At 45.8% G+C, this 14358-nt stretch overlaps 2 protein-coding genes across 2 annotated transcripts; one reads left to right on the top strand and one right to left on the bottom strand.

The window, feature by feature from the left end:
• Positions 1 to 336: 336 nt before the first annotated feature.
• On the top strand, positions 337 to 7205 carry calml4b (calmodulin-like 4b; the record flags this gene model as incomplete). The annotated part of the gene is made up of 5 exons (XM_079223446.1): positions 337 to 351; positions 528 to 558; positions 2287 to 2427; positions 5052 to 5240; positions 7111 to 7205. 5 exons carry the CDS (start codon positions 337 to 339, stop codon positions 7203 to 7205), a joined length of 471 nt encoding a protein of 156 aa, XP_079079572.1.
• A 4116-nt stretch (positions 7206 to 11321) lies between these two features.
• Positions 11322 to 12566, bottom strand: rxfp3.3b (relaxin family peptide receptor 3.3b; the record flags this gene model as incomplete). The annotated part of the gene is made up of 1 exon (XM_079223445.1): positions 11322 to 12566. One exon carries the CDS (start codon positions 12564 to 12566, stop codon positions 11322 to 11324), a length of 1245 nt encoding a protein of 414 aa, XP_079079571.1.
• Between the last annotated feature and the right edge of the window lie 1792 nt (positions 12567 to 14358).

Here is a 14358-nt window from a genome sequence, read left to right as displayed (position 1 = left end):
TTTTTCATTTTAACATTATTAACTATAGTAACATCTTGTTAATTTTCGACCCATATAGTTACGAACACAAAATGAAAAGCAGAACAAGTCTATGCAAATATAGATTTGCAAGATAAAAAAAAAAACAGTCAAGCAAATATTATTTCTATAACTGGGTCAAAAACCGACACAAAGGTCATCATTTCAACCAGAGCAATTCATAGTTTAGTGAAAACAAATGTTTTGTTTTATTTAGTTGACATAGAGGTTCCTGACAAAAAGCCTTGATGCAATAAACACATTAATGTTCTTTTATGCATTTAAACCTAAAACAGGTCGAACACAAGAGGAAGGGAAATGGAGAACAGACCCGTGAACATGAGGCTCTAACAAGCCCCTCCCCCTGGTCCTCCTCTTACTGACCCTGGATCAGTTTCCTGAGTCGCCGCCTGCAGACACCATGGTGAGCTGCTGTTCATCTTTCAACACTTCTTCTACTTTCTTCTTTTCAAAGCTCACTGTGATGTTTTCTTCCTCCTTCATCCCAGGCCAAGTTCCTGAGCCAGGACCAGATTAACGGTGAGCCTCACAGATTAAACGCCTCCAGACACGTGAAGGCTGCTTTAGAAAAACATTTATTGAAGGAGGAATGAATTCAGCAGCGTTCATGAGATTCTGCCTACAAAGCAGCTCTTGTTCTGAGGCCCACCTCCTCACCGACGGGCTCAACACAAAGGTTCTGGGTCGGGCTCATTTAAAGCCTAACGAGGGGCCGGATGGACGAGCTTTACTTATGAATATGAATCTGTGTATAAATAGAGTTGTGATGTGTCAGTTTGGTCCATTATGAAACGACAGTCTCAGAAACCCCAAAGAACGACTTCTGTGAGGCAGGAGACACACGACACACCGCCTCCTGCTCACGAGGCTTTGTGGGGGTTTGTGTCTTTGAGGTTGTTTGGTGTCTCTTTGTAGTCGTGTTGTGTCTCTTTGTAGTTGTTGTGTCTCTTTGTAGTTGTTGTGCCTCTTTGTAGTTGTTGTGCCTCTTTGTAGTTGTTTTGTGTCTCTTTGTAGTTGTTGTGTCTCTTTGTAGTTGTTGTGTCTCTTTGTAGTTGTTGTGCCTCTTTGTAGTTGTTGTGTCTCTTTGTAGTTGTTGTGTCTCTTTGTAGTTGTTGTGTCTCTTTGTAGTTGTTGTGCCTCTTTGTAGTTGTTGTGCCTCTTTGTAGTTGTTTTGTGTCTCTTTGTAGTTGTTGTGTCTCTTTGTAGTTGTTGTGTCTCTTTGTAGTTGTTGTGCCTCTTTGTAGTTGTTGTGTCTCTTTGTAGTTGTTGTGTCTCTTTGTAGTTGTTGTGCCTCTTTGTAGTTGTTGTGTCTCTTTGTAGTTGTTGTGCCTCTTTGTAGTTGTTGTGTCTCTTTGTAGTCGTTTTGTGTCTCTTTGTAGTTGTTGTGCCTCTTTGTAGTTGTTGTGTCTCTTTGTAGTTGTTGTGCCTCTTTGTAGTTGTTGTGTCTCTTTGTAGTCGTTTTGTGTCTCTTTGTAGTTGTTGTGTCTCTTTGTAGTTGTTGTGTCTCTTTGTAGTTGTTGTGCCTCTTTGTAGTTGTTGTGTCTCTTTGTAGTTGTTGTGTCTCTTTGTAGTCGTTTTGTGTCTCTTTGTAGTTGTTGTGTCTCTTTGTAGTTGTTGTGTCTCTTTGTAGTTGTTGTGTCTCTTTGTAGTTGTTGTGCCTCTTTGTAGTTGTTGTGCCTCTTTGTAGTTGTTGTGTCTCTTTGTAGTTGTTGTGTCTCTTTGTAGTCGTGTTGTGCCTCTTTGTAGTTGTTGTGTCTCTTTGTAGTCGTGTTGTGTCTCTTTGTAGTTGTTTTGTGCCTCTTTGTAGTTGTTGTGTCTCTTTGTAGTTGTTTTGTTTCTTTTTTAGGTTCTTTTGTGTCTTTTTGTGGTGGTTTTGTATCTCTGCAGTCGTTGTGTGTCTCTTTGAGGTTGTTTTGTGTCTCTTTGTAGTGGTTTTGTGTCTCTTTATAGTCATTTTGTTTCTCTCTGAGGTGGTTTTGTGTCTCTTTATAGTTGTGTTGTGTCTCTGTAGTCGTTTTTAATTTCTTTGTGTTTTTTTGTCAGTTTAAAGTGGTTCTCAAACTTTTTTTGTGACGCCCCACGAGGAATACAATTTTACGTGCCCCAACAACATTGTAACAAAATGGTCCATGCTGAATTTTTATTGAAATGTAGATTATTAAAAAAAAAAGGATCCAAAAAGTATTTAAAACAGGAATAAACTCTGAGAGCCGCTGGTTCAACGCCGTCATGCTTCTTGTGCTGCAGAGTTCAAGGAGTGCTTCTCTCTGTACGACCGCCAGCTGAAGGGGAAGATCGAAGCCCGGGATCTGATCACAGTGATGCGATGCCTGGGGTCCAGTCCCACACCCGCCGAGGTGAAGAGACACCTGCTGGGTCACAGCACAGGTACACCTGAGCCTGCTGAAGTTGTTTCAGAAAGCAAAACCTTAGTTCTCTCCTGTCAGCGCCCTCTAGTGGTGGTTATGACAAGAGCAGATGTTTCTTCCTTATTTTCCATGTCCACAGACTTCTGAAGCTTTGATTTGACTTCATATTGAAGAGGCACATGTTTTATCACACAGCGGTTTGATCTGATGACATATATGTATATATATATATATATATATACATATATGTATATATATATATACATATACATATATATATATATATATATATATATATATATATATATATATATATATATATATGTATATGTATATATATATATACATATATGTATATATGTGTATATACATATATATATGTATATATTGTATATATATTGAGGAATGGGCTTCAGGTTATGGTGAATGTCAGCGTCTCTCAGGAGGACGATGACATAGACTCTGCTGCTGACAGCACTTTGAGATATAAACAGCGGTTAATTATTAAAACACCGCTGTACAACATGTTGCCGTAAGTAAAGGAAGAAGACGTGTCAGTGGGTGTTGACAGAACGTCTCTGTGTTACGGTCAAAGGTTGTTAGAGCTGCTGACTTCATGGGTTCAGTCCAGTGAAGAGGGATTTAGATCAAGTCCTCTGCATCTGATTGGATGGTAAAAAGTGGGCGGGATGTTTGATATTATTGTTTAGAAATTGGTTGAAATAAAAAGATTTCTTTGTGTTTGTATTCATAATTAAGTGAATAAAAGAGATGTGATCTAAGAGGGTTTAAAAGACATTTTTTATTTCCATAATATATCACTGCATTTCTGATTTCACAGTCCTTATAATAGTCCAGTAATAGTTATAGACTTATAGTCCAGTAATAGTAATACTTATATACTTATAGTCCAGTAATAGTTATAGACTTATAGTCCAGTAATAGTAATACTTATATACTTATAGTCCAGTAATAGTTATATAGACTTATAGTCCAGTAATAGTAATACTTATATACTTATAGTCCAGTAATAGTTATAGACTAATAGTCCAGTAATAGTAATACTTATATACTTATAGTCCAGTAATAGTTATAGACTTATAGTCCAGTAATAGTAATACTTATATACTTATAGTCCAGTAATAGTTATAGACTAATAGTCCAGTAATAGTTATAGAGTAATAGTCCAGTAATAGTAATACTTATATACTTATAGTCCAGTAATAGTTATACTTATAGACTTATAGTCCAGTTATAGTTATAGACTAATAGTCCAGTAATAGTAATACTTGTATACTTATAGTCCAGTAATAGTTATAGTTATAGACTTATAGTCCAGTAATAGTAATACTTATAGACTTATAGTCCAGTAATAGTTATAGACTTATAGTCCAGTAATAGTTATAGACTTATAGTCCAGTAATAGTAATACTTATATACTTATAGTCCAGTAATAGTTATAGACTAATAGTCCAGTAATAGTTATAGAGTAATAGTCCAGTAATAGTAATACTTATATACTTATAGTCCAGTTATAGTTATAGTTATAGACTTATAGTCCAGTAATAGTTATAGACTAATAGTCCAGTAATAGTAATACTTATATACTTATAGTCCAGTAATAGTTATAGAGTAATAGTCCAGTAATAGTAATACTTATATACTTATAGTCCAGTAATAGTTATACTTATAGACTTATAGTCCAGTTATAGTTATAGACTAATAGTCCAGTAATAGTAATACTTATATACTTATAGTCCAGTAATAGTTATAGACGAATAGTCCAGTAATAGTTATAGACTAATAGTCCAGTAATAGTTATAGAGTAATAGTCCAGTAATAGTAATACTTATATACTTATAGTCCAGTAATAGTAATACTTATATACTTATAGTCCAGTTATAGTTATAGTTATAGACTAATAGTCCAGTAATAGTAATACTTATATACTTATAGTCCAGTAATAGTTATAGACGAATAGTCCAGTAATAGTTATAGACTAATAGTCCAGTAATAGTTATAGAGTAATAGTCCAGTAATAGTAATACTTATATACTTATAGTCCAGTAATAGTTATAGACTTATAGTCCAGTAATAGTTATAGAGTAATAGTCCAGTAATAGTTATAGAGTAATAGTCCAGTAATAGTTATAGAGTAATAGTCCAGTAATAGTTATAGAGTAATAGTCCAGTAATAGTTATAGACTTATAGTCCAGTAATAGTTATAGAGTAATAGTCCAGTAATAGTTATAGACTTATAGTCCAGTAATAGTTATAGAGTAATAGTCCAGTAATAGTTATAGAGTAATAGTCCAGTAATAGTTATAGACTTATAGTCCAGTAATAGTAATACTTATAGACTTATAGTCCAGTTATAGTTATAGTTATAGACTTATAGTCCAGTAATAGTTATAGACTAATAGTCCAGTAATAGTTATAGAGTAATAGTCCAGTAATAGTAATACTTATATACTTATAGTCCAGTAATAGTTATAGACTTATAGTCCAGTAATAGTTATAGAGTAATAGTCCAGTAATAGTTATAGAGTAATAGTCCAGTAATAGTTATAGTTATAGACTTATAGTCCAGTAATAGTAATATACTATGACGTCATAGTCCAGTAACTCCAGATGCTCCTCAGATGTGGGCGGAGCTCTGGACTTCTCCTCCTTCCTGAGCGTCATGCACCGGCAGCTCCAGCAGGAGGCGCCAGAGCAGGAGATCCTGGAGGCCATGAAGATGGCCGACAAGGAGCAGAGGGGCTTCCTCCTCTCCTCCGAGCTGAGGGCCAAGCTCACTGGGCCGGGGGAGCGGCTGACGGAGAGGGAGGGTGAGGTCCATCCCATAATGTGCTCCTCCTCCTCTTCCTCCTCCTCTTCTTCCTCCTCTTCCTCCTCCTCTTCCTCCTCCTCTTCATCCTCCTCTTCTTCCTCCTCTTCTTCCTCCTCTTCCTCCTCCTCTTCTTCCTCCTCTTCCTCCTCCTCTTCATCCTCCTCTTCCTCCTCCTCTTCCTCCTCCTCTTCCTCCTCCTCTTCCTCCTCCTCTTCATCCTCCTCTTCCTCCTCCTCTTCATCCTCCTCTTCCTCCTCCTCTTCCTCCTCCTCTTCATCCTCCTCTTCTTCCTCCTCTTCCTCCTCCTCTTCCTCCTCCTCTTCCTCCTCCTCTTCATCCTCCTCTTCCTCCTCCTCTTCATCCTCCTCTTCCTCCTCCTCTTCCTCCTCCTCTTCCTCCTCCTCTTCCTCCTGCTTCTCTTCATCCTATAAGAGAGGCTGAAGAGCGGGGGGGTGAGGTCCATCCCATAATGTGCTCTTGCTGATTATTACAGATTAAAGATTCTTAAACAAGTTGAGTTAAGGATGTCGGTGAGCCTGAAACAGGTTTAAACTGGTTGGTGAGGCGGAGAGGAGAAGAGAGGATGAGAGGAGAAGAGAGGAGAAGAGAGGAGAAGAGAGGAGAAGAGAGGATGAGAGGAGAAGAGAGGAGAAGAGAGGATGAGAGGAGAAGAGAGGGGAAGAGAGGGGAAGAGAAGATGAGAGGAGAAGAGAGGGGAAGAGAAGATGAGAGGATGAGAGGAGAAGAGAGGATGAGAGGAGAAGAGAGGATGAGAGGAGAAGAGAGGATGAGAGGAGAAGAGAGGAGAAGAGGAGAAGAGAGGAGAAGAGAGGATGAGAGGAGAAGAGAGGATGAGAGGAGAAGAGAAGATGAGAGGAGAAGAGAGGAGAAGAGAGGATGAGAGGAGAAGAGAAGATGAGAGGAGAAGAGAGGATGAGAGGAGAAGAGAAGATGAGAGGAGAAGAGAGGATGAGAGGAGAAGAGAGGATGAGAGGAGAAGAGAGGAGAAGAGGAGAAGAGAGGAGAAGAGAGGATGAGAGGAGAAGAGAGGATGAGAGGAGAAGAGAAGATGAGAGGAGAAGAGAGGAGAAGAGAGGATGAGAGGAGAAGAGAAGATGAGAGGAGAAGAGAGGAGAAGAGAGGATGAGAGGAGAAGAGAGGATGAGAGGAGAAGAGAGGATGAGAGGAGAAGAGAGGATGAGAGGAGAAGAGAGGAGAAGAGAGGAGAAGAGATGATGAGAGGAGAAGAGAGGAGAAGAGAGGAGAAGAGAGGATGAGAAGAGAAGAGAGGAGAAGAGAGGAGAAGAGAGGAGAAGAGGGGAGAAGAGAGGAGAAGAGGGGAGAAGAGAGGAGAAGAGGGGAGAAGAGAGGAGAAGAGGGGATGAGAGAGGAAGAGAGGAGAAGAGAGGAAGTCTCTGCAGCCGGACAGGAAGCTGCTCCTTCACCAGCTGAAGTGACCTCATCTCCTCGTTCATGTCTTATTAAACAAAGGCATTTGTTTCTTATGAATCAAAGTTTTTTATTTCTTATAAAACGTTTTTTTCTTCACAAAATAATATGAATATAATATATAAATAAATACAAATAAATATAAAATAATATAAAATAAAATAATAATAAAAAGGACTAAAATGACTAGATGAGATAAATATAATAAAAATATGCCCATCTCTCGTCGACCAGTAACCCTGAACAATACATGTAAGTTGATCTTTAGGCTTTAAACGACGGACTGAAACACTTTTTCTTGGTTTTCTTCTTTCACATTAAGTCATCAAAGCTTTTAGGAAACTGGTGATTACGGTAACTGCGATGTGACCTGAACGCCCCTTCAGACCTTTGATTGACAGCCGTTTCTCTGTTGTCAGTGGACGAGCTGCTGAAGGAGGCGGGCGTTGGAGCTGACGGGCGCGTCCACTGTGAGCAGTTTGCTAGAGCGGTGACTCGCCCTGCGAAGCGCTGACGTCATCATCTTCTTCATCATCAACATCATCATCATCATCATCACCGCCATCGTCAGCGAGTTGGTCAATAAAGTTTTGAAGAAGAATGAAATCACATTTCTGCTTTTTCATTTGGTTGTGAAACTAAAAGCATGAAAACAATCTGAGATCTTTTGTCTTGAAACAGTCAAACGTTCAAAAGAAGAACGGAGACATGAATCTGTTCTTTGTCGCAGTGTTTTTATTTGTTCTGTGTTTTATTATTGTAAGAACGGAAAGTTAAAGCTCCTCCACTCAAAGTGTGTTTCTTATGTGTATGTTCCCTAAAACGTCCCGAGAGAGAAGTTACATTCCTAAATGATTGTGCACTGAACACTGAGACCTGGTGGTCAGGAGAGAGAATGCAGCTTTAACACACAAAGCATATACTTCTATACAACCAGAGGAGTCGCCCCCTGGTGGTCAGGAGAGAGAATGCAGCTTTAACACACAAAGCATATACTTCTATACAACCAGAGGAGTCGTCCCCTGGTGGTCAGGAGAGAGAATGCAGCTTTAACACATGAAGCATAGACTTCTATACAACCAGAGGGGTCGCCCCCTGGTGGTCAGGAGAGAGAATGCAGCTTTAACACATGAAGCATAGACTTCTATACAACCAGAGGGGTCGCCCCCTGGTGGTCAGGAGAGAGAATGCAGCTTCAAGGCTTCACTTCACAGAACCAGATGTTGCCGCCAGGTATTAACACTTAAATATTATTTTCCTTTCTCATTCATGTTTCCTCTAACAGAGAAGCAGACGTCAAAATTATCGCTGCAGATCTGGGGTGAGTTTTTTTATTTGAAAATAAACTAAATATGACTCATGACTGAGTATTTCTTTAAAGAGGGTCAATTAAATGATGTTTTGAAGCATTTAGCTGGAGCACATTTAATATTTGCTCCTCAGAGGAGATTACCCCACAGCCTCAGCCTGCTGCTGTTCATTAGATGCAACACCTCTCTTCCTGTCCGCATGAAGACATATTTGCTCTGCAAACATCCGTCTGGAACATGTTATGAAGGGGAAGATTCATTTCACGTGTCGCTTCCTGTCAGCGAAGCTCCGCACGCGAGAACTCCCTGAGCCGAGGTCTGTACTGCAGCAAGGACACAAAGGACTGGACCGTCCTCCTGACTCCACAGTGACGTCTCCTGCGGCGCTGTTTAATCTGCTCATGGATTTATGAATACATATCTGTCTGTGGAGACGTTGGATGGGTTGGCGCTCCCTCCGGAGTGCTTCCCTCATCACTCTGAGCGTCGTGCTAGCAGGTAGCAGCTAGCTGTCGCCTCGGCCTCGCGCCGCCTCCACCTAATCAGCCTGATTACACTTCACCGTACCGGAGTCGGTCCAGGAGCCGGTCCAGGAGCCGGAGCCGGTCCAGGAGCCGGAGTCGGTCCAGGAGCCGGTCCAGGAGCCGGTCCAGGAGCCGGAGCCGGTCGGTCCAGGAGCCGGAGCCGGTCCAGGAGCCGGTCCAGGAGCCGGAGCCGGTCCAGGAGCCGGTCCAGGAGCCGGTCCAGGAGCCGGAGCCGGTCCAGGAGCCGGTCCAGGAGCCGGTCCAGGAGCCGGAGCCGGTCGGTCCAGGAGCCGGAGCCGGTCCAGGAGCCGGAGCCGGTCCAGGAGCCGGTCCAGGAGCCGGAGTCGGTCCAGGAGCCGGTCCAGGAGCCGGTCCAGGAGCCGGAGCCGGTCGGTCCAGGAGCCGGAGCCGGTCCAGGAGCCGGAGCCGGTCCAGGAGCCGGTCCAGGAGCCGGAGCCGGTCCAGGAGCCGGTCCAGGAGCTGGTCCAGGAGCCGGAGCCGGTCCAGGAGCCGGTCCAGGAGCCGGTCCAGGAGCCGGTCCAGGAGCCGGTCCAGGAGCTGCTGACCAACTGCTGCAGTGACACGATGTCGCTCAGCCGGTGAATCAACACCTTGATCTGATCCATGTGATCAAACACAACAACACCAGTTTGGTTCAATGCAACAAACTCAGATGATCGGATGTAAAGAAACGTCCAGTGCCTCAGATCCAAAAGGAGTTCTGAAGGCAATGATTCCTCCATTAAAGTAGAAAATAATCTCTGTGGCAACAAACTGTCATGATGAACTCATGCTTAGCCCCAAGCCACCCAGAGGCTCTTTTTCTAAAAAAGAATAAAAAAACGGAACTAAAACTCAATGATCTCCACAACCACAGGGTTGATTAACTTCATTGCTACAATACCGCAACCTTTGTGAGAAGAGGCCGATGGTTTAAAATAAAAAAGTAAGGTTTAACTAAACCCTTGATAAGAACCCCTTTCAACGTTGGATTTCACTAACAGACACATCCCATAAGCGAAGGGCTTGTGGGACTCAAACAAAGCAACACATCCTGTTGCCTGTAGAGTCACAGAGCGACGCAGGTCTCTGAGTCCTGAGTCCTCTCTGCTCCGCCCACATTTCTGTAACCGCGTCATACAGCACATGCAGAAGCTGATGAACATGTCGGTACCCAGCATGCCCAAACCGGACAATGTTTTGGCATAAAATAAGTAATTTTTCCATTTTTGAACCGAACGACTTTTTTGGAAATCTTGCTGATATCATGCTAGATGTTCAGTCATGATCAAAATATGTTATAAAAGAGATTTTCATTTTAAATAAATAAAAAAATCTGAAAAGATTTCTGAAAAAAATGTGGTTCTGCCTCAGTGACTCGTATGACATCATTACTCCCAGATGAGAAAAACACACACACACACACACACACACACACACACACACAACACACACACACACACGACACACACACACACACACACACACAACACACACACACACGACACACACGACACACACACACACACGACACACACAACACACACACACACAACACACACACACACACAACACACACACACAAACACTCAACACACACACACACACACACACACTCAACACACACACACACACACACACACACACACACACACTCAACACACACACACACACACACACACACACACACACACAACACACACACACACACACACACACACTCAACACACACACACACACACACACACAACACACGACACACACACACACACACACACGACACACACAACACACACACAACACACACACACACAACACACACACACACGCACTCAACACACACACACACACACACACACACACACACACACACACACACACACACACACACACACACACTCAACACACACACACACACACACACACACTCAACACACACACACACACACACACACAACACACGACACACACACACACACACACGACACACACAACACACACACAACACACACACACACAACACACACACACACGCACTCAACACACACACACACACACACACACACACACACACACACACACACACACACACACACACACACACACACACACACACACACACTCCTCTGATAATAATCACCTTGTTATGTTTCCATCAGACTCAGATTGCAGCTGGATGTAAACACCAGAGCTATTGTCAGTAAATCCGAGTCCCTGAACGCATCACAGGTCCCACATGTAAACACAGACTGAACAGAACCAATGGAGGCAATGCAACACCAGCTCAGTTTATTCTCCAAACATAGTTCTTTAATGTTTGCTTTGGCTTTTTTATTTTTCATAATACATTGACTCACTCAAGTTCAAACATTTTGCACACAGCCACAAAAACACGTCGATAATAATCCACAGGTTGAAGCTCGAGGCAGCAGCGCACTGAGAACATGACGTCACGGACAGAACGTTAAAGAACCATTTATAGTAGAGAAAGAAAGTCTGCCTCCCGAAACCAAAGAACAGCATCAGCGTCCCGTGCTGGGACGTCCCAGGCGGAGAAGAGGCGGGAAACGCAGCCGGAGGTTTTACGCACAGAGTTCATTTCTCTCCTTTTGCGTTTCACATCTTTAAATTGTTACGAAGATCTATAGAATTCCTTTGATGCAAAGTCAACACAACATTTAACACGTAGCTGCTGCCGGGTCCCTGCTGGCGGTCTGAAGAGGAGCGACGCGTCACGACCCTTGAGGAACATTTAGTCTGTGCGTAAAGAGGACGCTCCTCTCTGGACCCTGCCTCTCAGTCTGAGGTCGAGTCCTGCAGCGTGTCCTGGTGCTGGTCCTGGTCCTGGTCCTGGTCCTGGTCCTGGTCCTGGTGCTGGTCCTGGTCCTGGTCCTCGTCCTGGTCCTCGTCCGTGAGCACCGACAGCCCGCAGTTGTCGGTCTCCACGGTGTTCAGTGGGATGACGACGTGCGTGTCGTCCGGCTCCGCGCGCACCGTCCCGGAGAAGGGCCTCAGGGGGCAGCTGGTGGCGCCTCCCGGGGACGAGATCCTCCAGAACAGGTCCTTGATCTTCTGGCGGAACTCGCGGCGCATGAGGCAGTACAGCACCGGGTTCAGGCAGCTGTTGGTGTGCGCCAGGCACACGGTCACCGGGTGCACGTACGTGTGCACCATGTAGTAGGCCCGGTCCCAGTGCACCACGTTGAACTTCACCAGCACGCCCCACAGGGTGATGGCGTGGTTGGGCATCCAGCAGAGGAAGAAGGACAGGACCACGATGGTGACGGAGCGCGTCACGCGGGACCTGCGCTTCACCTGCTCGTTGTTGTTCATGCTGCGCAGGCGCACGAAGCGCAGCAGCAGCAGGTAGCACACCGAGACCACCAGCATGGGGACCACGAAGGCCAGCAGGAGCTTCTGCAGGTGGTACAGCGCCAGCCACGACTGGCCGTCCGGGAAGCTGAGCAGGCACAGCCGCTCCCCGGCCACGCTGCGCACCGAGGAGAACACGGCCGTGGGCAGCGAGGCCGCCGTGGCCGCGACCCACAGCCCCGCGACCACCCAGCGCACCGGGCAGCGCCGGGTCCGGGTCCGGTCCTTCAGCGCCGAGGCCACGGCCCAGTAGCGCGTCACGCTCATGGCCGTGAGGAAGAAGACGCTGGCGTACATGTTCATCACCGTCACGGACAGCACGATCCGGCACATGGCGTCCCCGAACGGCCAGCTGAAGTCCAGCGCCGTGTCCGCGGCCCAGAACGGCAGCGTCAGCACGAACTGGAAGTCCGTGACGGCCAGGTTGAGGATGAAGAGGCTGATGCTGGAGCGCTTCCGGCGGCCGCGGCGCGTCTTCATCAGGAAGAAGACCAGCAGGTTCCCGACCAGCCCGGCGGCGCAGACCAGCGAGTACACGACGGAGATGAGGACCCGCAGGGCCGGGGACCCGTCCGCCGGCAGGTCCATGTCCTCCAGGCTGCCGAACCGGTCCTGGTCCGTGGACCGGTTCCACGAGGACGTGGAGTTGTAGACCCGCAGCTCCGCCATGGTTCCGGTCCCACGCTGGACCCGATGGACCCGGGACCCGAGACCCGCAGACGCATCAGAGAGGAGGGGAGCTCGTGTGTGTGTGTGTGTGTGTGTGTGTGTGTGTGTGTGTGTGTGTGTGTGTGTGTGTGTGTGTGTGTGTGTGTGTGTGTGTGTGCGTGTGTGTGTGTGTGCGTGTGTGCGTGTGTGTGTGTGTGTGTGTGTGTGTGCGTGTGTGTGTGTGTGTGTGTGTGTGTGTGTGTGTGTGTGTGTGTGTGTGTGCGTGTGTGTGTCCTCTAAGATCTGGACTTAGGAGCTTCTTCCTCCGTCACTTGTTTCTGTTCACTGCTGAGCTTCGGGCGGGCGCAGCTCACTTTATATTCTGCTGGTGCACGTGGAGGCGCGTGGCCGACGGGGTGGGGGATCTGGTCTCACAGGCAGGAGACTCAGTTTATTCTCACCTGATGTGTTCGAGTCTCTTCTTCCAGCTGCTTATTAATACAGAGTATTGCGCTGTGGACACGTGTCTCCCAGTAAAGGACATGTGTCTCCCAGTAAAGGACATGTGTCTCCCAGTACTCCCAGTAAAGGACATGTGTCTCCCAGTAAAGGACACGTGTCTCCCAGTAAAGGACATGTGTCTCCCAGTACTCCCAGTAAAGGACACGTGTCTCCCAGTAAAGGACACGTGTCTCCCAGTAAAGGACACGTGTCTCCCAGTAAAGGACACGTGTCTCCCAGTAAAGGACATGTGTCTCCCAGTACTCCCAGTAAAGGACACGTGTCTCTCAGTGGAGGACATGAGTCTCCCAGTACTCCCAGTAAAGGACATGTGTCTCCCAGTACTCCCAGTAAAGGACGTGTCTCCCATTACTCCCAGTAAAGGACATGTGTCTCCCATTACTCCCAGTAAAGGACATGTGTCTCCCAGTAAAGGACACGTGTCTCCCAGTACTCCCAGTAAAGGACATGTGTTTCCCAGTAAAGGACACAAGTCTCCCAGTAAAGGACATGTGTTTCCCAGTGGAGGACATGTGTCTCCCAGTAAAGGACATGTGTCTCCCAGTAAAGGACATGTGTCTCCCAGTAAAGGACATGTGTCTCCCAGTGGAGGACATGTGTCTCCCTGTACTCCCAGTAAAGGACATGTGTCTCCCAGTGGAGGACATGTGTCTCCCTGTACTCCCAGTAAAGGACATGTGTCTCCCAGTAAAGGACATGTGTCTCCCAGTACTCCCAGTAAAGGACATGTGTCTCCCAGTAAAGGACATGTGTCTCCCAGTACTCCCAGTAAAGGACATGTGTCTCCCAGTAAAGGACATGTGTCTCCCAGTACTCCCAGTAAAGGACATGTGTCTCCCAGTAAAGGACACGTGTCTCCCAGTAAAGGACATGTGTCTCCCAGTACTCCCAGTAAAGGACACGTGTCTCCCAGTAAAGGACACGTGTCTCCCAGTAAAGGACACGTGTCTCCCAGTAAAGGACACGTGTCTCCCAGTAAAGGACATGTGTCTCCCAGTACTCCCAGTAAAGGACATGTGTCTCCCAGTACTCCCAGTAAAGGACACGTGTCTCTCAGTGGAGGACATGAGTCTCCCAGTACTCCCAGTAAAGGACATGTGTCTCCCAGTACTCCCAGTAAAGGACGTGTCTCCCATTACTCCCAGTAAAGGACATGTGTCTCCCATTACTCCCAGTAAAGGACATGTGTCTCCCAGTAAAGGACACGTGTCTCCCAGTACTCCCAGTAAAGGACATGTGTTTCCCAGTAAAGGACACAAGTCTCCCAGTAAAGGACATGTGTTTCCCAGTG

Source organism: Taurulus bubalis (assembly GCF_910589615.1).
Source record: "Taurulus bubalis genome assembly, chromosome: 9".
Classification (NCBI taxonomy): Eukaryota; Metazoa; Chordata; class Actinopteri; order Perciformes; family Cottidae; genus Taurulus; species Taurulus bubalis.
This window is presented reverse-complemented; position numbering and strand designations above follow the sequence as displayed.